Source organism: Furipterus horrens, unplaced genomic scaffold (assembly GCF_987537825.1).
Source record: "Furipterus horrens unplaced genomic scaffold, mFurHor1.1.pri manual_scaffold_13, whole genome shotgun sequence".
Taxonomy (NCBI): domain Eukaryota; kingdom Metazoa; phylum Chordata; class Mammalia; order Chiroptera; family Furipteridae; genus Furipterus; species Furipterus horrens.
The window spans coordinates 41,406,937-41,430,786 of record NW_028327183.1 but is presented as its reverse complement, the minus strand read 5'-3'; the positions used below and the strand labels follow the sequence as shown (position 1 = coordinate 41,430,786).

General features: G+C 47.1%; 1 protein-coding gene and 1 long non-coding RNA gene across 3 annotated transcripts in view; one reads left to right on the top strand and one right to left on the bottom strand.

Moving 5' to 3' along the window:
* LOC149994730 (uncharacterized) overlaps positions 1-22,612 on the top strand; it is a 118,757-nt gene extending 96,145 nt beyond the window's left edge. Inside the window, exon 3 of the long non-coding RNA XR_016507905.1 lies at positions 22,546-22,612. This is a non-coding gene — a long non-coding RNA (uncharacterized LOC149994730). The remainder of the gene's footprint in view (positions 1-22,545) is intronic.
* LOC149994731 (cell adhesion molecule CEACAM1-like) lies at positions 344-15,451 on the bottom strand. Of its 2 annotated transcripts, XM_090261421.1 has the most exons (9): positions 15,256-15,451; positions 14,056-14,415; positions 10,239-10,517; positions 9,662-9,916; positions 7,995-8,273; positions 3,698-3,824; positions 2,936-2,988; positions 2,219-2,250; positions 344-1,176 (listed from the first exon to the last, which is right to left on the bottom strand). In XM_090261421.1, exons 1-9 carry the CDS (start codon positions 15,317-15,319, stop codon positions 1,057-1,059), a joined length of 1,569 nt encoding a protein of 522 aa, XP_090117547.1. In that variant the 5' UTR covers positions 15,320-15,451; the 3' UTR covers positions 344-1,056. The 2 variants fall into 2 exon arrangements, with proteins under 2 accessions (XP_090117547.1, XP_090117546.1); XM_090261420.1 differs by lacking the exons at positions 9,662-9,916; positions 10,239-10,517.
* Positions 22,613-23,850: the final 1,238 nt, after the last annotated feature.

Here is a 23,850-nt window from a genome sequence, read left to right as displayed (position 1 = left end):
GAAACGAACTCGGACCCGCTTCTAGCCGTGAATGAGGAGCCCCTGACATGGAAGCCATAAGGAGCTCCAAAGGGGCCTGAGGGACTTTGGTGGCTTCTTCCACCTCAGCAAAGCCAAGTACAAATAGCCCCTTGCACATAAATAAGGAGTTGCAAAAATTAAAATGGCAGAATATCTCAGAGAAATAGGAAAAATCCCAATACCCCAAACTGTGCATTCTTTAATAATTATTTAAATAATATCTGAAAGGAATCTCAGATTCCCTTCTGAAATTTCCAGCAGTTTGTCTCTATTAGGAGTTGACTGCTTGGTAAAGCTGTAACCTCCTCCCTCTGCAGGCATTTTCTTGAAAAAACACTTGAAGTTATTAAAACATACATGCATTTTTTTTTGCATTTTTCCTTGAGAACCACCTATAGTTTTCCTAGTTGCTTCTAGTGGGTTCTCTGAGGACAGGCTTGCCAAAGGGCATAGGTGGGATTCTAGCCAAGCAGCAAGGTCTCTGGTGCTACAGGTGGGCACCCTGACAGCAGGCACAGGTGTAGAATTTTTCTGTTGAGAACTGGTTATATATTTGTTTTTCTGTATATGGTGAGTTCACAGTGGGCTTTGGAGAGATGAGAAGCTTTTACTTTTTTTCTCTCTTCTTCTCTGGCACATGCATTTCAGTGGATAAGGACATAACCCTCGAAGTTATGGCAAAATCAAGTTAGACTCCAACAGGACAGGACTGAGTTGGGAAGGAATGGATAAGTTTAAAACAAGTCTAGGTCAGAAAAGGGGGAGGGGCAAGGGGTTCTAGAAACTCTCTTCCAAGGTCTCCTTTGCCAAATTTCAATAACAAGGAAGGTTGGGCTACCTTCAGATCCTGGAAGTACCCTTTCATCTGTTGACACTGAAGGGAGGGGCTGTGACCAGGAGCCTGGAGGTGCCTCATGAGGAGTGAAAGGGGGAAAGAGGCTTCTTCTCCTTTTCCCGGAGGGTAGAGGGGTTGCTTGGTTATGGGGATGAGAAGCTTGGAATAAGTCAGCAGTGCAGTGAGCAGAGCAGGTTGCATCACTTCCTTTTTACTTCCGAATAAACCGTTTCTGTGGCTGTTGGGGACAGGGAGGCTGAAGTTGGTTTCTTTGATTCCTGGGCATTGAAGTTCAGGGAAGAATATGTAACTTCATGGGTCTGAAAAGCATGAGCAGCGGTCAATTAAAACAGCGTCATAGGTCAGGCCCTCACCTTGTCTGGTGTGATTCAGCACCACCTGTTCTCACCACCTTGAAACTTCTAGCTTTGGGGAGGGCTTGTATTGCCCATTATCTCTGCTTGCTGCCATCCTTTGAATGATCATTAGAAGAGGTAGATTATGGTATCATGCAGTGGAATACAATGACACAGCAATGAGAATGAACAACTACAAATGCATACAACAGCATGGGAGAATCTCACAAAATCATTTTGAATGGAAGAAACCAGGCACAAATAAGATATACTGTGCTTTTTAATGTAAGAGCATAAACAGGCAAAACTAATATAGTGCACTGAAAGGATTGTGGTTACTCTTTGGAGGGAAGTGACTAGAGGGTTTCATTTGCAAGGGCATGACTTGTTTTGTTTCCTGATTTCAGTGCTTCCTACAAGGGTATGTTCAATTCATGATAATATGCACATTGTTAACATACACATATGATTTAATTTTAAATATATATGTGTACTCTGTTGAAAGGCTAGATGAGAGAAACTCAGTAAAATTATTTTAAAGTGAAAGAAATAAGACCTCAGACCCATTGGGATGGGCATTATTCTCTGACAGGAAGAGCAGGGTCAGACTGAAGGCGGAGCAGGAAAAATGACCCAGTGCCTTCCACATGCTGGGCACTGTGCTGGGGTTTTGCACGTGTTAGCTCATTTCATTCCTTCAACTTCTCTCTGCGGTGGGCAGCATGTGCATTTTACAGATGACAAAATGGGGGATCAAAGAGTTTGAGTTACCTGTCCCAGGTCCCAGAGCTACTATACTAAGAGTAACACCAGAATGCCAACACAGGATGGGGATAACTCCAGAGCCTATGTTCACCATGGGAGTAGTTAACCAAAATGTCTTTGTTCATTGCTGCATGGAGGAACTCTGACTCAAAACTGATCATATCTGTGTCTTCATGAGTAACCCATTTTGCACAGAGATATTTCCATGAGAAAACGAGCCAGTGAAACTGGCTGTGCTTACCTTGTTAGGTGAGTTGTCAGAGTGGCCCGGACCTGGGGAAGTGAAAGAAGAGTTACCATTCCATGAAAATGCAAAGCTGGCTTATGGCGTTATGGCCTGGTGTTCCTAAACTGTTGTGATGTCTAGCTGAAGGAGGTGGAAGTTGGTGGAAGGGGGGGTTGGAGAGGTGGCCTATGACCACTTAATGAATTAGCTTCCCTCAAAGTCTGTGGTTTAGACCCAGGGTGTTAGTAACAGCGGTGGGGGTGAGGGGGCGGGAATAGAGCCTCAGTTCACTTTTGAAGATTTATTCCAGTTCACAAAGCCTTGTTTTTTGCCCAGTTGTGTTTGTTAGCATCAGGTGCCAATGGCAGGGAGGGGCATTGAGATCCAGAGCACCCAGAGCACCACAGCACAGGGAAAGTCTTGCCAAAGGAGAGTGCCCACACCCATAACAGAGACAGGGGGGGAGGGGGAAGGGGAGGAATGGCTCCTGGAAAAATGTCCATCTTACTCAGGCCTGCCTCATCTAGTTGATTGAGTCTCACCAGGGAAGAGTCTCAGGAGAATCTTTTGTGGCTAGAAGGGTGTGAGGACCCACATCAACCTCAGGTTGGGAAATGGAGATCTCTTCTAAAAATTCAGAAGGCACCAGGTATTTGGGAATCCAGGACTCCCTGCCAGGGCAGGGCGCATGGTGGAACACAGCAGCTCTCACTGGGTAATGGCTTTACTTACTGTGGTTGGAGGCTGAGGGTTTGTGCTCTGTGACATCGTGCAGGTCGCTTGCCCTAAATAAATATCAGAGACTGTGACTGCTATTCCCGAGCATAGGTCCTTTGCTCTTGAAGTAGGAAGGACATTGTCAGCAGAAAATTCCTTGGGGCTCCTCAGTGCTCAGTTATACCAGCACTGCCTCTCTTCCTAGGGCTTCCTCTTCAATGCACCCACATCCCCTCTATGTGCACCCCTTTCCTGCTGGCCTGACATTCACATAGGTCTTTCCTTTATCAACTGCTCCTGAGCCTGCTTCTACCCTCACAACTTTCCTTTTGCAGGTAGATGCTATTTTCCCCCTCTATTTATTGCCCAAGAGGTCTTTGGTTTCTGCTTTTTCTTAGGTTCTCTTCCTGTCCTGCCCGTCTCCTTCTCTTCCTACGGTTGACAGAACACATGACTCACTTTCTCCTGCTTCTCTTTTCATATTTTCATTCATTTTCCTTCCCGGACTTTGTTTCTCTGACTGGAGGATGAAGGAACATAATTGGGTCTGCCTCTCTAAGCCAGATGGGGATGGGAATAACCATGTACCAGAGAGAGTGGGTTACAGAAAGCTTAAAAGACACGGAAGAAGAGGCCACAGGAATTAGTCCTAAGAAATGGGTTTGAAAGGAGGAGCAGATCCAGGCCCTGAGATGGAGGGGAAGTCTCCATTTCTCTCCCAAGCATGGCGGTTAGTAGGCCTTGCAGAAAGTGGGACAAGAGGAAAGACCATCATACCCTCCAGTCTTCCTGATATACAGAAAGTACACCAGCGCTGCTATCAGGGCCACCCCGGCCAGGACTCCAATCACGATGCCGGCAATAGCCCCACCTGAGAGGCCAGGACTTTGTGGTATTGAATTATCTGTCATGAAAAGAGAAGAATGAATGAAAGTGATGTTATTTTACAGTGGGGATGCCCTGGGAAATAAGTCTGAACGTAAGTCTGTGGGAAGGCTTCTGTGGTGATTAGCTGACTATATATCTTTGTATATTTCTCTCTCACTGTATTCGTACATTGTTGGTCAGACTTGCCTTAATTCCATCCTGGCCTTTCTGCACTCATATTTAAAAAGAAATATTTTTGGAGCTTTGGAAATGTGAGAAAGAATGATTGCCATTTTTATAAATGACAACGTCCCAGCTTTTTAGGGTTTGCATGTTTTTCTGTGTACCAGTTGTGGCAGCCATGAGTATGTACCACTCAGGTCCCCTGTGGTGGGGACTTAACTGATGGAAGGTGGTGTGTTAGCCACCGTCTTCGCACAAGACCACGCTTCCCAAGGCTCCCAGCGGGGATACGAAATAAGTTAAATTCTGTGAGAAACAGTTTTCCTCTCTTGGTGACTTTAGCTCACAGTCTCCCCATCAGCCTTACAGATACTCTCTTAGAACCACACTGCAACCTAAAACTGTCTTCTCTTTCTCCTTCTCAGGAATCAGATCTGCATCGTGGTCTGAGGAATCTGCCAGGCCCCTCCCACTTCCATCCCACTTTCCTTCACAGGCTTTTTCCCAATAAATACTGTGTGTGTCTAATCCTGTGTTGGCTGTATGTTAGCAGATGAAAACTAGCTAGGCTTGAAGCTTTGCACTCAACTCCTTTTTTTCTTTTCCTATATTTAGTCAGTAACCAAGTCCCAATGATTTTTGTGTGCAATGCCCCTCCTACTCTCCAAATATAAATCATTTTGCATCTGTTCCTTCTTTTCATTTCTGTTGCTCTTGCTAGTCAATTCAGGACTGATGATTAATGTTAATGTTGGTTACTGTTATGGGTACTTAGTATGTGTTGGCTCTGTGCTAAATTCTTTATTTATATCCCATTTGATTCCTATAATAACCATGTCTGATAGATATTATTTTTACTTTACTGGTGAAAAAACTTGAGGCTTTACAGTGGTGAAAAATTTACCCAGAGTCATATGACTAGTAAGAGGTGGATCTGGGATTTGACTCTAGGACTACCTGACTTCATAAAGGCTAATGATAATAGTAGTAAAACAGCTAACACATACAGAACATTTCCACTGTGTATGGCATTTTGCTAAAGTGTTAACTGATTATTACATTAAATATTTAAAACTACCATGAAAAGGTACACTTGTAATTTTCAGCTGTGAAATATGAGGCTCAGAGAAGTTAAGAATCTTGTGCAGGAAATTTGTAATTGTAAATGCTTACTTTGAAAGAAAAGAAAGATCTCAAATCAACAGCCTAACTTTACAACTTAAGGAATTAGAAAGAAGAACAAAATAAACTCAAAGGTAGCAGAAGGAAGGGAACAACAAAGATTACAGAATTAAAAAAAATAGAGAAAAATCAATGAAACTGAAAATGCTTCCTCAAAAAAGATTAACAAAATTGACAGACCTTTAGACTGACTAAGAAAAAAAGAGAGAAGACTTAAATTACTAAAATCAGGAATGAGAGTGGGGACATTACTACCAATTCTACAGAACAAATAAGAATTATAATAGTATTATGAATAACTGCATGCCAACAAATTGGACAACTTAGATTAAATGAACAAATTCTTAGAAACACAAACCTACCAAGATGGAATCACAATGAACTAGAAAATATGGATAGACCTATAAGTAGTAAGGAGATTGAATCAGTATAAGCATTTGACAAAATTCAACATCCTTTCATGATAAAAATGCTTCAACTAGGAATAGAAGGGAACTACCTCAACATAATAAAGGCCATTTATGAAAAACCCACAGCTAACATCATTCTCAACTATGAAAGACTGAAAGGTCTTTTTCTCAGATCAGGCACAAGACAAAGATGCCTGCTTTTGCTATTTCCACTCTAAACAGTGTTGTAAATCTAGCCAGTAATTAGGCAAGAAAAAGAAATAAAAGACATTTCAATAGGAAAGGAAAACATAAAATTATCTCTGCACATAATATGATATTATATGTAGAAAACTTTCAAGATTCCACAAAAAATTGTTGGAAGTAAAAAATAAATTCAGCAAATCTGCAGGATATTAAGTCAACATGTAAAAATCACTGTGTTCCTATATATGAACAATTCAGAAAAGAAATTAAGAAATTATTTAAAATAGCATAAAAAAGAATAAAATATTTAGGAATTAACTAATAAGGTAAAAGACATATACTGAACATCTACAAAAAACATTGCTGAAAACAAATTAAAGACATAAATAAATGGGAAGACATTCTGTGTTCATGGATTAGAAGATTTCCTGCCCAAAGTGATCTACAGATTCAATGCAATCCCTATTGATATCTCAATGACATTGGGGGGGGGGGGTAGAAAAATCTATCTTAAAATTCATATGGAATTTCAAGAGACCCCAAATAGCAAAAACAATCTGGGGGAAAAAAAGAACAAAGTTGGAGCATTTGCACTTCCTGATGTCAAAATTTACTATAAAACTACAGTAATAAAAACAGTGTGGTACTAGCATAAATACAGACATACAGACCAATGGAATAGAAAGCCCAGAAATAAACACCTGAGTATATGGTCAGATGATTTTGACAAGAATACCAAGACCTAAACAGGGAAGGGACAGTCTTTACAAGAAATGGCACTGGGAAAACTGGATATCCATCAAAAGAATGAATTTGATTTCATACTTAACACCATATACAAAAAATTAGCTCATAATGGAGCAAAGGTCTAAATGTGAGAACTAAATCTAAAAAAACTCTTAGAAGAGAACATTGGGTGAAAGCTTTATGACATTGCGTTTGGCAATGATTTCTTGACTAGAAAACCAAATGCCAAGGCAAAAAAGAAGAAATAAATTGGACTTAATCAAAATTAAAAACTTGTGCATCAAAGGACACTGTCAACAAAGTGAAAGGGCAGCACACAGAATGGGAGAAAGTATTTGAAAATTATATACCTGATTAGGAATTAATATCCAGAATATATAAATAACTATTACAACTCAACAACAAAAAATCCAATTAAAAAATGGCCAGAGGAACTGAATAGACATTTCTTCAAAGAAGACATACAAATGGACAATAAGTACATGAGCAGATGCTCACGATCATTAATCATTAGGGAAATGCAAATCAAAACCACAATGAGATGCACCTCATACCCATTAAGATGGCTATTACTAAACATCTCCCCTCTCCCTGACACACCAAAAACCCAGAAAACAATGTGTTGGCAAGGATGGGGAAAACTGGAACTTCTATACATTGCCAGCAAGAACATAAAATGATACAGCCACTGTGGAAACTGGTATGGCAGTTCAACAAAAAATTGAACAAAGAATTGCTATTTGATCAGGCAATTCTACTTCTGGGTATATACTCAAAAAAACTGAAAGCAGGGATTTGAACAGATATTTGTACACCCTTGTTCATAACAGTATTATTCACAATAAGCAAAAGGGAGAAGCAACCCAGAAGTTCGTGGACGGATGAATGATAAATGAAATGTGATGGGTACATATAAGGGACTATTACTCAGCCTTCAAAAGGAATGAAATTGTGACATATGCTACAATACGGATGACCCTTGAGATATTATAAGTGAAATAAGCCAGACACAAAGGGACAACTATCTCATGATCCCACGTGTATGAAGTACCTGGAACAGTCACAGTCACAGAGATAGAAGTAGAATGGTGGGTTCCAGGGGCTGGCGGTGGGGGAGTGAGGAGTTACGTTTAATGGATCCGGAGTTTTAGTCTGGTAAGATGCCAGAGCCCTGGAAGTGGATAGTGGTGACAGTTGCCTAACCATTGATATGATGTACTAATGCCACTGAACTGTACCCTAAAGTAAAGTGGTAAATTTTATGTATATCTTATTACATTAAAAATGGTAATAAAAAAACCATGTGCAAGGTCACAGTGAATACCAGACCGAGGATAAGAAACTAAGTATATGTGATTCAGAGCTCTTAACCACGTGCCATTCTGTTGATTGAAATGGTCTCCTTACTGCCATTCTGCCCCTTGTGACTTCTCTCCATTTTGCTCACCTTTGGCAGAGCAATCATCCCAAGGTGTAAGAAGGAGCAAGGGGTCACTTACATTGCACATTTAGCCTGACAGGCTCACTTTTGCTGGAGCTGACGGGGTTGGAGACCTCACACTGAAAATCCCCAGCATCCTCCCTCCTGACGGGGTCTACGGTGAGGGTGCTGTTGTCATGGGACAGCTTCATCCTCTCCGAGAGCAGGAGACTCTGGCCATTGAAGAGCCACCGGATGGAGATCCCAGTGCCATTTGTGAGGCAGGTCAGGGCCACGGTGTCCTTATGCTCTGTGACTGTGGTGTTGCTGGCTTGGATGTAGGGCTTTCCCACGGGCTCTGTGGAGAGAGGAGGTGACTGACTGAGAGCGGGCTTCTTCCTCAGAGATCTCAGCCACTCACAGTCCCCAGTGTGCTCTGTAAAGATCACCAGAGGATGGCACTGACCTCTTGAAGGATGAATATGTTCGTTCAGGTGAGAATCTGAGGGCTATACCCTGATCTTACCTCTAGGCTTCCCCAGGATGACCCCTGACTGTCCCCCTGCACATCTGTAGTATCAGCACCAGGAAGCTCTTCTCAGCCCACGTGTCCAGCATTCTCATTATTAAGTGGAATTTTTCGCCCATTGACTTTTGTGTGACTCTTTCCCAGAGCTTTCTGTGACTTTGTAAAAGAACAGACCCCCTCTCTACAGAAGAAAAGTCATTTCCTTTTTGTTAAATAACTTATTAAAAAATGAGAATAGCTCGGCCAGTCTTCATGACCTTAGGACCCAAATAAATTCCAATCTAAAGGATTTCTCAATCTGAGTAGGACTTTCACTTCCTGGTCTGTGGATTGAATATCACAGAGAAGGAAATTTCTAGAGAGAAGCAGTCACAGTTTAACAAAAGGCTGGTATGCTCAGCTTTCTCTGTAAACTGTAATCTTTGTGGCACTGCTCATTCTGCCCCGTGAAGGGACTTAGTGGATAAATGTACCAATTAGTCAAGCACCATCGTTCACGGCTCTCCTTTGGAGTGTCATATCCACTGATGTCACCCAGCACTGCACAGCTGGTGACCTCAGAGCCAGGATACAGCTCAGATGTGTTGACAGTATGGCTGTTCTCTTCCCATTCCCATGCAGCCTGGCCTGAGGGAGGCTCTGGTGTCGGTGGGTGACACAGTTTGGCCAGATTGAGGACAGGCCACCCATGCAACTCCTCCACGGATCCCTGTCCCACCCCAGGTGGCAGCAGAGTCGGACACCAGGTGAGCCTGGAGCAGAGCAGGGAGCAGGTATCTGTCCTGCTCACCCCCGCTTGGAGGTTCTGCATCCTTTTGTTTGGGGAAAAGGAGGTGAGCTTGATTCAAAGCCTCGTATGGTTTCTGCAGCACGTGGAGTAGGTGACAGAAAAGAAATTGGTGACAGAAGGAATGTGTTAGTGACAGAAGAAGCAACTTGAGCACTTTTGTTTTTTCCTTTGTGAAATCCCCTCCACCACATGGGGCTTCTGGGGCTGAGAGAACCCGTTCCTCACTTTCCAAGGCTGCACCCCAGCTCTGCCATGAGAAATTGGAAGAGCAAGGGGAGGAAATAGTCTACAGAGATGTGGTCCAGGGTCCAGGGGAAGAATTTGTGTCCATGGCCACAGGATGGAGATCACATCTTCTAGGCTCTTTTCTGAGACCCAGGCAGACCTCCACCCAGAGCTTGGTGCCGATGGTCCGGGAGGCACTTACCAAACACTGTGATGTTCTTGACTGTGGTTCTATTGAGGCCAGTGTCAGAGTTATGGGCGAGGCAGGTGTAGGACCCACTATCATTCGCAGTGATGCTGGGGATAAAGAGGTCCTGTGTGTGCTGTGTGGGCTTCCCATCGATAAGCCAAGAATACTGTGCAGGTGGATTAGAATCCGTGTGGCAGGAGAGGCTGAGGTTTGCCCCTTGTAGGTAATGGGAGTCTGAGGGGGAAATGGTGGGGGCGTCCGGGCCATCTGCAGCAAACAGAGCAAAGCCACACATGATGTAATCAGAGGGAAGGGGAGGCTCCTGGTCTGTGTAAGGACCACAGTCTCCCTCTACCTGGGTCACAGCCTTGTTTTAAAAAGTCCCAACCATAACCCCTGTGTTCACTGAGCCTGAGTCTGAGACATTAACCTGTTTGTCCCAACCCTGAGGCCTACCCAGATTTTCCTGGGACAGGAAGTCCTGGCCAGCCTGGCTGTCCAGGGGGAGGGTCTGTGAGGGATATAGTCTGGCCTCTGGTGTGTGGATTCGGGTGGCAGCCTGGGCCAGGGAGGGAAAGAATTTACTCACAGAGAATGTTCAGGAACAATGGGTCACTGCGGTTGGTGCTCACTGGGTTCCGGGTTTCACACTCATAGTGTCCTGTGTCATTCCTTGTGACAGGGTATAAAGTGAGAGTCCTGTTGTCCTTGGACAGCTCCAGCCCAGCTCTGTCTGGGAGACTCTGACTCTTGAACAACCACAGGTAGGTGGTGCCCTGAGTCTCAGGTTCACACGTTAACACGACAGGGTCCTTGTGCTCCTCAGGGTTGGAGTTGTTGCTTGTGATGCTGGGTTTGGGTAACTCCACTGTGCAGATACAGAGAAAATGTCTGTTGTGGTACCTCTGACTTTTTCAAAGCCTTCTTCAATCAGAGTTGGCATCTTTCACCTCAGCTAACCTGAATCCTTAAAGGAATACGGCAGGTCTGTGGATCACACAATATGAGGATCTGAGCGCTCAGAGAATGTAAGGCTGCCTCTCCATGTCTGGGGGAAAAGCACGGACTTTCTCAGGTGTCAGTTAGTACCAGGGTCTGATCATGAAGACATAGGCCTGGGAGTCACAGACCACTGGCCCCTGTCCTCATCCTTCACTGACCAGCTGAATGCCTAACCATTCTTAGGGTCTCACCTGGAATGTGTGGGTGCCGACTTCCTTCACGGTGCACAGACCTACATTGTTAGGTCAAGATATGTTTCCACTAAAGCCTCACATTGCAGAGTTATCCTAGAGATGAGTAAAAATGGGCATCCCGAAGTTTTTAAACCCCACAAATACTGGGCAGTATGGCCTGGGACTGGGTGTTGGAACAGAAACCACACATGGGAGACCAAAGGCAAGTCTGGCGGTCAGTTCAGGACCCGGGCTGCAGGACCATGAGGTGTGGCAGTGTGCCCAGGAGTTCACAGGTCACTGACATGAGACAGTGACCCCAGAAAGGGGAGTGCTGAGCCCAGGGATGGTTTAGAGAAGAGTGAGGGACATGGGAGCTGGCCGGCTTTGGCAGCACAACCACGCTCTCTGCCCTTGGACTGTACTGTCCTTTCTCCACTGCAGGCGACAGTGATCCTTCCTCAGATGCTCAGAGAATAGCACACACAGAAGGGGTGGTTTGTGTAAAGTGGGGGACCTTGAATTGCTGAAAATATGGCCCTCATGGGAAAGAATATGTGAAAATCATTATTCGTGCCCCAAAGATCTAAGACCAGTTTCTGGAGGAATCTGTCTGTCTACAAGATGCTGAAGTTCAGAGACCAAGCTCTGCAGTCCAACCAGGGTCACATGGTGACCAAAGGAAGAGGCCACAGTGGGTGTGAAATGAGAGACTCCCTGGGGAGAGAGAGAGCGTGAGTCCTGCTAAGAGGGCAGAAGCGATCAGAGGGCAAGTGCGGGCGTCTCTGTTGCATAAAGGGAGGAACGATGCCAAAGTGGTAGAAAATGTGTGTTACGTTAGTGAATTGTGGGAGAAGGCCCCTGTCACCAGTGTCAGTGACAGTCAGGTCAATGGGGAGGAGCCCCCACATAACTCAGGAAACAGAACTGGAGTTTGATCAAATTCATTCAAATTGGAGAGCGTCCGGGAGAAACGGCAGAGGCTGATGGACCTCACCGTCTGAGGATCCCACCCTATGGCAGAGCTGTCATCATGGGGACACACGTGTGTGCAGGGGAGGTGAGCCAGTCAGAGGCTGCAGGTCACAGCCCCACCTTGGAAGTTTTAGGGGCCACTGGGAGGAATGGGAGCCTCACACCAGGACACAGATATGGGTCTCGAGTCAGGGTTGAAGTGAGCCCTGTTGGGGACTGAGACCTGTCCTGCCTTTGACTTTCTGGTAGGGTCCTATAGAGTGCAGTTCAGTGGTTTACATGTCCCTGTCACGTGGCCTTTTCTTTTGTTGGCATCAGGGAGAGAAGGAGCTCTGCACAGGGACACAGTGGAAGCTTTTCCTTCTGGTGACCTGGGAAACTGGATCACGATGTAGCCAGGGGCTGCTGCTCTGATTGATTTCTGTGTTCTTTGCTACTTCGCAGGAGGGTGGGCCTGGACACAGGTGTCAGCAGGAGAATCCAGGGAGACTGCAGGGTAGAGGAAGCAGAGCAGAGCAGTGCAGTGTGGCTAGAGTGAAGGAGGAGGAGGAGGAGGGACATGGAAGGAGCCGAGGGAGCCAGAAATGTATTGATGAGCAGTGGGGGTTATAGATGACTTCAAGGACCCCAGGGATCAAGAGTCCACGGCTGCCCCACGGCAGGACCAGTGTTGCCGGGAAAACCCTCCCACAGCTGAACAGCTCACAGTCATTATGAGACTTGGCTCCTGGGGGTGGTCTTCAGGGGCAGGTGGTCAGAGGGATGGAACACGGGAATCAGCCCCTGGATGGACAGGGAACAGGTGGGACAAAAATCTCCTAGGACTGTGTACCCAGATTCCATTCTCTTAGATATTATCATTCATTCATTCATTCACCATAATTATTTCCTTCTTCGTCAGAAGCAACTGGGTGTTACATGTTGGTCCCTGACCTGGTTGCAAGTGTAGAGTGAGGAGTAAGAAGGTAAAGTCCTTTCCTTTATATCTAGTGAGAGTGACATCAACACATCAGGAAACAAATAGGTGATTTCAAGTCCAGTGCAGGGAGCTGTTGATGATCAGCCACCTGAGGGGAAGCCCTGGGCATTTCCAGCACTGACTCTGATTGCTACTGCAGGTAATTTGATTCTGGAGTAAAAACAGATTAATTCTCCACTTCCCTTCACTCCCCAGACCAGAATCTCTCCTATACTGGCAACATCTAAGAGAAGATCTGAATTGGCTGCTGGTTTCAGGGTCTACATATGCATAATAAGGCCTCTGGAGTGGAGGAGAGGGTGGCGCTGTCACTGCAGACAGGCCTTGGCATGACTCCAATTGGACAGTCATGGTCTGTGTGACTCTGAGTGAATGTACCCCCTGCAACTCAGTTTCCCCTGAATAAACATCATAGATGATAAATGGTCTCAGGTTTGCCAGGTTGCCTGTGAAGGAACCGAAAACCTTTTGCAATTTCTTGACCTAAAGCTTGGAATAGAGGAGCTGTCCCAGTGAACAGCCTCTATTATTATTTGTGTCCACGAGAGAGGACAGCCTGGCCTGATCCCTGGTGCATGAGGAGCTGTGAGCAGCATCTTCTCTGCTCCTCTTTGGGGATGTTGACCTTCCTCTGGAGTCTCCTATGTCCCCAGGGCAAGTAGCTAATGGCCTGGGGACCTTGGCCATAAGTGCTCTTCATGCATGGTCTCAGGTGAAGAACCCCTGCCAGATGTGGCCTTTGAGGCTGATCCCTGGCTGGTGACCAGCTCAGGAGCCTTGTGACTCAGGCACCCAGGAAACCATCGCTCCAAATTAGCCCTTCCCAGAAGTACAAACCCAACCTGATACAGACTCCCCAAGGTCCCTGGAGCCAGAATCCCTGGGAGAGGGGTCTAGGGAGGGGCTGACCAGGCTGAACTTCTCTGTGAGGATTGCAGGGGACTCCTCAGACCAGGCCCTGACGAGCCCTGCAGGGTCTTTCTCAGGGTCATGGTCATGGGGAGGGGCCCAAGGGGCTGCACTGAGACTGGTCCCTCTCTGCTGAGTTTCTCCCATCAGACTGGTCCTTCTCTCTGTGTGAATGTCTGCAGGACTGGAATCCGGGAGGGGACTCTGAACTTAGGTGGTTTGTCTCCACTGTGTGTGTCCTGCACTAAATGCCCAAACCCAACCAGGACGTGATGCAGAGGGGGTGGAGGCGGAGTCCAGGGCTGTCAGTCCTGTGTGTGAGTAGAATTCACCCCACCCGACACACTGAGGTCAGAGGAATCACTCACGGTACACACGGAGCTGTCCAGTTGCTCTGTCACTTATAAAATCTCTCGTTATGATTTGTATGGTGTAGTCTCCTGTGTCCTTTATGGTGACGTTCTGGAACAGCAGGGATCCATTGGGGTATATTGTCTCTCGACCGCTGTGTGCAGGCCCGGGGGTAGTACTTTGGTCTCCTGTTCTATAGCTTGCAATCTGATGGTCTGTGACCACACTTCCCCCTTTGTACCAGTCACAGCTTCCAAAATCCTTAGGCACATTGTGGACGAGGAGACGCACATCTTTCCCTTCAGTAGCAGCGGGTGGCACCGATTCAATAGTGTATTGGGCAGCGGTTGGTGGGCTGCAGACGGTTAAGAGTGAGACTGGGAAGGAGGAGAGAAATTGATTAATATTTGGATCTATGCATGGGGATGGAAAGATGAGGCCCAGGGTCCTGAGCAGGTCTCTTCATCTCTCAGCCCTCTTTTGTGTTGTGTGTGTGTCTCCCATGGTCACAGTCAGCAGCACGGCCACCATTACTTCAGCACCTCTGAATCTGCTGTTTCTTCTGTTTTGAATACTCTTCCCAGGTGTCTGCCCAGCTCACCCCTCACTGCCCTCAGACCCCTGCTGACACTCAGGGGCGTCCTTGGGAAACACCTTCACTGACCACCTCCTTTAAAGACCCTCTGTCTTCACTTTCTGACCTGTCCCTTCATGGCACCTGACATCACATCTAGATCTTTCCTTGTCTGTCTCCTCCGCATAGAATGTGAGCTCCATGTGGGCAGAGGCTTGTCTGATCTTGTTGAAGCCCCAGTGCCTGCAAATACCTGCGGTGAGTGAGTGAGTGAGTGACCCCAGGGTCCTGCACCTCCTGGGTGTATTTGCTTATTTCTGAGGTTGGTGGTAAGGACAACATTTAGTGCCCTTGGTTGTTTTTCTTGTATCTCCCTGAAATAAATCGTTATTATTATCATCATTTTCCAGAAATTATTTACAACTTGTAAAACTGAGTGTAATTGAGGTTTTCCTGCCCCTCCCCACTTCCAGATCATGAACTTTTCCTGCTGCTGAACCCGTTCCTCCATCCCACTCTGCTCCCCTATCCCCACCCCTCGGGTCCAAACAGAAACCCTCTGTCCCCTCGCAGAGCGCTGTCCTCCCCAGGAGACCCAGCCGATCTCTGTTCCCGTCCACCTCGAGGGATTGGCCCTGCTTACCGGCCAGCAGGAGCCCCTGCCAGGGGACGCGCCCTCTGCGGGCAGGGGCTGAGGGGGACTCCATGGTGTCTGCCGCCTGCTCGGTCCTCTCTCCGGGAGAGGAGCTCGGATTCTAGAAACGCTCAGGAGCACCACTCTCCTGAAGTGTGCGACCTGCGGCCGGTGTCCAGGTGCGGCGAGCCTGCCCGGGCTCAGGAGCGCTCCCCGGTCACGTGGGCCAGGGCGGGGTCTGCGCCCAGGTCCCTCCTCCTCGCTCCCTCATTCCTGCCTCTCCTGTTGCCGTCTTTCCCTTTGGTCTAGATTTCAGACCCTGGGACCTGCTGAGGCCTCTGCTTTTTCCCAAAGTGAATCCACCCTGCTAGCCCCCCGCCCCCCCTTGCGCACCACCTGTTTGGACGAGCGCAAGCCTGGGACAGCGGGGGCCAGAGCGTTCCCCACAGCTCCCCGTTGGGTGCACAGTAGCGTCACCCTCAGGCCTCTCTTATCCTTTCTGGCTTTTTTTCCAGAGCAAGAGTCCTGGGGTGACATCAGGAAAACTTGTCACAGGGATGTCACCCCATTATTTATCAGATCACCTGTCGAACTTGATATAAAGATTGTGATGCCCAGGTGACTCCTTAGAAATGATACTTCACAGCTGTCCAGCTAACTTGGATTCCTGGCCAGAATGAGACCCCGTGATATGGGCGTGGGTCACCCCTCCCCTTTAGTGCGCAGAGAGGGTTCTCAGTACTTGTTAAAAATGCAGATTCCGGCTTGGCAGGGGAGCGGTGGACCAGACACTCTGTACCTCACAAGCTCTCAGAGGAGGTTTATCTTGTTGGTCTGTGAGGCACACTTTCTTTCCTTTATTTTTTCATTTACCAAATATTTATTGAGGTTATATTGTTCTACCAAGCCCTTAGAAACTGAGCACACATCAGTGAACAAAATGCAGAAGTGAGAACCCAGTGCTTATTAATAAATCCAACAGAATGTTTCATTTGACATTTCTTATAAACATCTAAATCTATTTGTTTAAAAAAAATTACAGGAGCATGGGAGCAAGGCTGATGGAGACCCTTCCCCTGAGAGGACAACCCTCTCACCCCAGAGTGGGCCTCTGCCGTGTCCTGGTGTTAAGTCTGTCAGCACCACACAGAGATCTCCTGGGGTCCCCAAACCTGGGGACTATTTCTGTCTGTGAAACAGAAGCCCAGCTGGGCACTGGTTCTTCCCCATGTTCTCAAGTGCGCTGGGGAGGTTGGGTTTCCTCCCAGCAGGAAGGTCACAGAGATGACTCTGGGGAGAGAAAGGGCCAAGCTGGGTGATGGCTGGTGGGGGGAGCTACTTTCTGTCTTCAGGTGTCAGCAGCCTGGCTTCTGCTTTTGAGGACAGATATCCTGGACTGGGTGTGTCAGAAGGACCTGCAGTTCCTGGGTGTGAAGGGAGAGGTGTCCTGCGTGTCCTGGCAATAAAGACATTGGTGGGAGGTCTGGGGGCTGTGGGTTCCTTGGTTCTCGAGGATGATGATTTTAGGGAGACCCTCCCTCTCTGTGTGTTTTGGCTGAGCCTGTCCATGGGGCAGCCTCTGTCCTCTGCCTGGGGGACTTGCTTGTCGTCACCCCGCCTTGCCCACAGGTGGTGCTAGGTAGGCAGTGGGGAGCAGCACAGGGACCCCTTGCAGAGCAAGTGTTCCTAGGCCTCTGGAAGGAGGGGGTGGGACAGAGCAGGCATGGGGGAGGGGCCCAGAAAGGTCTGTGGTATGGAAACCAGGCTCTTTTTCTACCTCCTGAGCCAAAGCCAAGTTCACATCTGTGTGTCTCAATGGCGCCACCTGGAGGGCATGTAGGAGGCCTGCAGCCAATGTCAGGGGTGCACCAAGGATGATGACCAGGCTCCAAAGGGTGTGAGCTAACCCTGAGCCCTGGACAGAGGTGGGCTCTGACCACAAGGCTGAGTGTCCAGTAACCCTGGGTCCTTGTCACTGGATTCCTGACTCAATCCCAGTGAGGGTGAGCCTTGTGAGAGGACAGGTGTTGTCCAGAGGAATACTGTCATCTGCTCCAGGCCTCCCCACAGGGCTCAGGAGCTGGAGAGACTCTATGTGGAGATGCAGCCAGGGATGGGGAGGCCCAGTGGGACCCTCCGCCCCTCAGAGGTGGAAGCAACCCATTCTGCATGAGAAATGCCCCTTGTTCCCTAGGACACCATGGGCTGGCTGGTTAGATGTCTTCTGGGGACCACAGGCAGTTGTACCCATGGACCAGGCACCCTGTGGATGGGCAGTTTGTGGTCATTAAGGACTCCCTCCTTTCTTGGTGGTGACTCACCAGGGTGGAGAATCCAGGGTTTGTTCCATGTCGGGCCTCTGTCAGAAGAGGAAGGACTTTATCTGCCTGCCCAGGCCCACCACATTATTATCCACGGAGAAGTCAACTCACAGGACAGAGCTGGGGAGGAATATGACTTTCTGGGAATGAAGTGGGTCCAAACCTTCACTATTAGGAGGTCCCTGTCCATCATGATGACTCTAAAAGGGGTAAAGGTCTGTCTCTGAGACAGTCATGGACACCTGGTGGCCTCTTCCCATGCTGACGTCAATGCCTCTGTCTATAAGGAACACACTCTGACCCAGGTGTCACATGGGTTACATGCATCTGTTGTGTGGTTTCCTCAACCCTTCAATGAGTATTTACTAAGCATCTGTGATGTTTCAGGCCCTGTGTTGGGCCCTGAGAACCCACAGAGAATAGGACATATGTGGGTCCTGTACTCATGAAGTTTATTTTATACAGAGAGACTGTGACTCAGTGAAATCATGGGAGTAAGGTGTTAATTACTGAGAGAAGGACCATGAAGGGCAAGTGTCTGGTATGTCTGAAGCATGTGCTTGAGTCTCAGCTGGTCTGGGGATCACAGAGAGCACTTCTGAGAAAGTGGCCTTTTCAGTGTGACCTGAAGCGTGAGTGGGCATTCACCCCTTGAAGGACGTGGAAGGTGTGTTGAGAGGAGCTGCCTGCAGAGGGCCGGTTTTTACTGGACAGACACCTGGCTGGATGGAGGAGCTGACAGAGTCCAGTGTGGGGAGCTTGGAGAGTGAGGAGGACTGTGGACCAAGTGATGCTGGTGAGGTTGGACCTTGGGCTGTGGGTGCTGCTGAATGGGAGGGCTGGGGTGGGCTAGGGGGTGTAAGCAGCTCCTGTGGTGCCTCTTGGCTGTGGCTTATCTCTGCTGTCCTCTGGTGGACAAGGATGGAAGTGTAGCAGTTACCATGTTTATTTGACATGATTTCATAGACATTTCACATGGGTCAAACATATCATGTTAATGCTTCATTATGCTCCAGGTCCATGAGTTTTGGTCTCCGTTTTCTGTAAGTACATTGGTCCTGCCTTTTCCTTCCATGAGATGTTACCAGGCTCATATTTCCAGGAATTTACACATTGGGTGCTGCTAGGTGGTGTGTGTGGTTGGAGTGCTGGATGGTGGGTCTGTGGGGAGAAGGAGAAGCAGGAAACTGGGCATGTCAGGAGGGAAGGTCCATGTCAGGGGAGCAGAAGGGGCAGGATGGACAAGTCATCAATCCCCACACACACACTCCTAGGGCCTGGTGCCCAGGATGGGAACCCTGATCCTGGGGACACACAGCGCTACACCCTTCCCTGTGCCCCTGATCAGGTAGTGGGAGCAGCTTCCTGTGAAATGCATCATGACCTGGGCCTTACGTGTGCCCTGTGCCCATGGCTGAGCATCAGGTGTTAAGGCCACATTGATCCAGGGCTGTCATTAGTGCTTTCTGTGCATGGTGACATCACCAGTCCTGTGATTGCTTCACATACACAGTCCCATCAAAGGCCTCAGCAGAACCCCACAAATGCTCGTGTTCTCATCTTTCCCCCTCCCCATTCCTGTTTTTTTTTCCTGCACCACCTTTTCTCTGGTCCTCTGTGGGCAGCCTCAGCCAGTGGCCTCACCTGTTCCCATTCCAGGCAGCTGTCCTTGTGGTTGCTGCCCTCTCACAATCTCTGTGCTCAGCAGCCTCTCGTTTGTTCTGACCTGTGGTCCCAGTGGGGGAGGAAGGATAGAGCTGAGATTGGCGCTCTCCAAGGTTCTGCACTTTCTGGATAGCCTGAGAGTGAGGAACCCTGGTGTGTCAATGGAGTCGTTGTTGCATCTCCTGGTGGAAGCATTTTTCTTTTGGAACTAAGACCTCAAGGTCAGCAGTGCATAATGTCTTGGGGACAGAGAGAAGACTATTCACTAGTGGATCATTAGAGTGAATAATGAGTGGCGTCATTTCTATTTTCCATCCCTGAGTCTTGGATCTGTGATTCTTGGGTCTGAGGGAAACAGCATCACATATTCAGATTTTTTATGGCTTCTTGGAGTACCTTCCTCCAGCCCTACAAGATATTGTCATCTAGCTGGTATCTCACTGAGTTTACAAATGGCCGTTTCACTTTTCTATCAAGCCAACTATTTCAGGGTGGTAAGATCAGTGAACTCTATGGGCAGGTCTCCACTGCTGCATTTCATTTGCTGTGAAGTGAGTCCCAGAAACAATGCTCTGTGGAGTACCATGATGTAGGATAGACATTCAATGAGTCAATGGGTGGTAGCTTTTGAAGAAACATGTGTGCCAGAAGGCAAATTTGTATTCAGAGTAAGTGTCTATTCCAGTAAGAACAAAATGCTCCTGTTCCATGATAGAAGTGGTCCAGTGTAATCAACTTGCCACCAGGTAGCCACTGATCAACCTAGGGAGTGTTGACCTCTGAGCTGACAGACTGGGCATTTGTGGTTTCCAAAGTCGGGCTGGTATTGGTGAGTGGAAATCCATGTTGCTGAGCCCATGCATAACCTCCATCCCTGTTACCATGGCCACTTTGTTCATGAGCTCACCAAGTGATAACAAGGATGACTGGGGAGAGTCTGACTGGTATCTACAGAACAGGTCATCCTATCCACTTGAGCTTTCAGAGAGGTCTAGCCATATATTTCTCCATTTTCTAATCATATTCAAGTCCCTGACCTTTCAGCCAAACTATTGGCCGTAGCCCATGAACTGGTATTTAATCATACATGTGGACTTTTTTCTTTCCAAGCAAAATGAACAGTTAGGTTCACTGCCCAAAGGTCTGCCCTCTGAGAGGATTTTCATTCAACACTGTCCTTCAGGGATGTCCCAGAAAGGGGCAGTAGTGCTGTAGCTGTCCACTTTCCAGTGGTGCCTGCATGTCATACAGAACCCCATAGGTGTGGCTGAGAGAGAGGACAGTGTAGCAGGAGTAGGGACCATGACTATTTAAGCTACTTCTTCATGTACCTTACTTGTGCCTTCAGGGCCTGCTCAGGTCACATCATGTATATATCACTTTCATTTGATTATGGAGTACAGCTGTGCACCCCCAGATTTATGGCTTGGTGTGTCAGACAACACTCAGTTCATGATAGAGCTATTGTCAGTTCAGAGCCTGTGTCCAGTAACCTCCAAAAGGTCTGATTATGCCAGCCAGTCAAGATGGAGGTGTAGGGAGACATGCTTCACTTCCTCGCACAATCATAAGAGGGATTACAACTACTTCAAAACAAAAACAACTAGAACTGCCATAAAATCAAACTATATTGGCTGTGGCCAGCAGAACAAGCAGTCCCTCATTCACATGTGGCAGATAAAAGCTGAGACAGGCACCGGGGGAGTGATCCCAACCTCAGGCCAGACAGCGCAGCTCACAGTTCCATAGCTAGGGAAATTAAGCCTCATAGCTTCTGGCTGTGAAAACTAATGGGGGTTGGGGCAGCGGAAGAAACTACCCACCTCTCAGGAGAGTTCATTTTGAGGGCCCCATGATCCTAGAACATATGCAGACCCATCCACTATGGGAACCATCACCAGGGCAACAGCTAGAGGGGTTCCAGTTGCATACAGGAAGTGGGTAAAGTGACTGGTAAAGGGAAAAGTGGAATTGTCCTCTCTCTGACCCTCCCCAACATACAGCACCACACTGTGAAACAGGTTGCCCCACACTGATTAATACTTAAGGCTGTGTCCCTTACAGTGTAACTGGTGTGGCAGCTCTACCTAATACACAGAAGCAAACACAGGGAGGCTGTCAAATTGAGGAGACAAAGAAATGTGGCCCAAATGAAAGAACAGATCAGAACTCCAGAAAAAGAACTAAGTGAAAAGGAGATAGCCAGCTTTTTGAGGTAGACTTATTGGTAAGGCATTTGCATATCAGAACATGGAAAATAAATATAAAATAAATCCTTCTACTTCAGTGAAATTTCTAGCAGACCAGTGGTTCTTGCTCACTAGGTCCAGTGAGAATAACATTATCAATGTGACGGACCAGTGTGAGCTATGTGAAAAAGAAAGATGATAAGATTACTGTGAACTAACTTATGACACAAGGCTGGAGACTTGATATACCCTTGCACTAGGATAGTGAAGGTACACCGCTGGGCCTGCCAGCTGAAAGCAGACCGGCTGGCGGATCTTCACTAATAGGTATGGAGAAAAAAAGTGTTTGCCAGATTAATGGCTGCATACCAAGCACCAGACGATGTGTTGACTGGCTCAAGTAATGAAAGCACAGGTGGTACAACAGCTGTAATTGATTAAGTTTACGCTAATCCACAGTCATTTGCCATAGAATGATGTTTTAGTCAACAATGAACTATCATACATATATGACTGTGGTCCCATAAGATCATAAGGGAACTGGAAAATTCCTATCACCTAGTGACATCATAGCTGTTGTAATGTTGTAGCACAACACATTACTCATGTATTTGTGGTGATGCTGATGTAAGCAAGCCTGTGCTGCCAGTCATATAAAAGTATAGCACATAAATTGTGTACAGTACATAATAATGATAGTAAACAACTATGTTACTGTTTATATATCTAGTACAGTGCACTTTTAATTGTTATTTTAGAGTGTGCTCTTTTTAGTTATAGCAGAAATGTTTGCTATGAAACAGTATGCTGTGTTACAGTGGCAACAGCCTCATACATCTTGCATTTACCGTGTCTCCTGATTGCATCATTTTCTCTTGTTCTTGATTTAATCTCATATTGTTTTTGTACAGCAACATGCTGTACAGGCTTGTAGCCTCGGGGCAATAGGCTATACAGGATGGCCTAGGTATGTAGTAGGCTGTACCACCTAGCTTTGTCTACGTGCATGCTATAATGTTTGCATAAAGATGAAATTGCATAATGTCGCATTTCTCAGAGTGTATCCTTTTTGTTAAGCAACGTATGACTGTTTTGTCGTTTGAAGATATATCTCTTCTGCGCAGGTCAGAGTTGAACGGAGGTGTGGTGGGAATCCCAACCCCGGAAATCTTCAAGTTCTGACGGTGGCGCTGATCTCTGCAATCCCTCTAGGAATGTGGTATTACTTTTGGTTTATATTTTCCTGGCAGAGGCAGTTGTAGTGGCTTTTAAAAAAATAAGTTACCAATATCATTGTTAAGTTGTTGTTCTATTACAGTTGTCCCATCTCTCCCGCATTGCTCTCCCCTGCCCCGCCTACCTCCCCCCTCCGGTGGCTTCTTCTTGGCCTTTCCCACTGCAACAGCCCTCATCCCACAGGTCAGGGGACCCATGTGGGGATTCTGCCAGCTGTTAAGGCACATTTTCCAATTATGCACTCCAGACCTGGGGAAATAACCACAGGATGGGTTTGGGGACCCACTGGGCCCACTGTGAGTTGAACCTGAGCTGAAAGTCCATTGCTTACCTGACCTCCATAAGCCCCTATTCTGATTGGCGGGCCGCTGTGTTGTTTTAGGTTTCCTGCAATCAGTGTCAGTTTACAGCCAGTGTCCAGTGGTTCCCAAAAGGTCAGATTATGTCTTTTCCCCAGTGCACTGTTACCCTGGTAAAAGACTGTAAGTCTCTTTGGAAAAGACTAGGAGAAAGAATACTATTATAAATTTTTGGTAGTGTACTGGGGTCTTTCTTAAAGGGGACCCAACATTTCTTTCATTCCAGGGGTTCTGGGTCTATAAACTGGCCCAAGTGTGAGAATTGATTGAGGGGCCATAACATCCTGTTCCTATAATTCAAGTTAGACTTGTTCACTTGGCCTAGAGCTCTTTTACTTATACAGACCAAGTAAGAATTTAGTAGATTTCCTATTTCTTTCATTTCCAGGAACACCGTGATCAACTGGCTAAAGCTACCGGTCTCTGGGAGTCAGACTATTCTGATTACTGCTTTGACTCTACTGTTCATTACGGTGACCATGACCTCCTTGCCTTTGGTCATTAAGTGCTGCCTTTTAGTCTTGCTACCTCAGGATCTAGGTACCCCCTCTCTATTTAGGTTTTTCAGTTCAGTGGCAGCAGTTCACAATGTAGTTTCTGACCTTACAGACAGGAGCCATCACGTAGCTCCTCAAGGATGCTGGGCTCCCTTACAAACTCATACCTTACAGTCATGGTGAAAGTGTATCCTCTGGGCTCTCCCAGGGTGGATGAGCAGGTCTTAAATGGTAAATCCACACTATATTCCAATCACCCTAAGCTTCTGAATCCCTTCCTCTCCTTCTCTGAATAAACAGTTTATTCTCTGATGCACAGACCTCCTGGTTCTGTCAG

What these genes read in the sequence shown, in the direction of transcription:
- LOC149994731 (XM_090261421.1), bottom strand. Translation starts at nt 15,319, where the DNA reads ATGGAGTCCCCCTCAGCCCCTGCCCGCAGAGGGCGCGTCCCCTGGCAG. An exon ending in TGGACAGCTCCGTGTGTACC is followed by an intron (nt 10,518 to 14,055) that starts GTGAGTGATTCC and finishes GTATCTGCACAG; the next exon opens with TGGAGTTACCCAAACCCAGC. An exon ending in CTGACAACTCACCTAACAAG is followed by an intron (nt 1,177 to 2,218) that starts GTAAGCACAGCC and finishes CATGCTTTTCAG; the next exon opens with ACCCATGAAGTTACATATTC.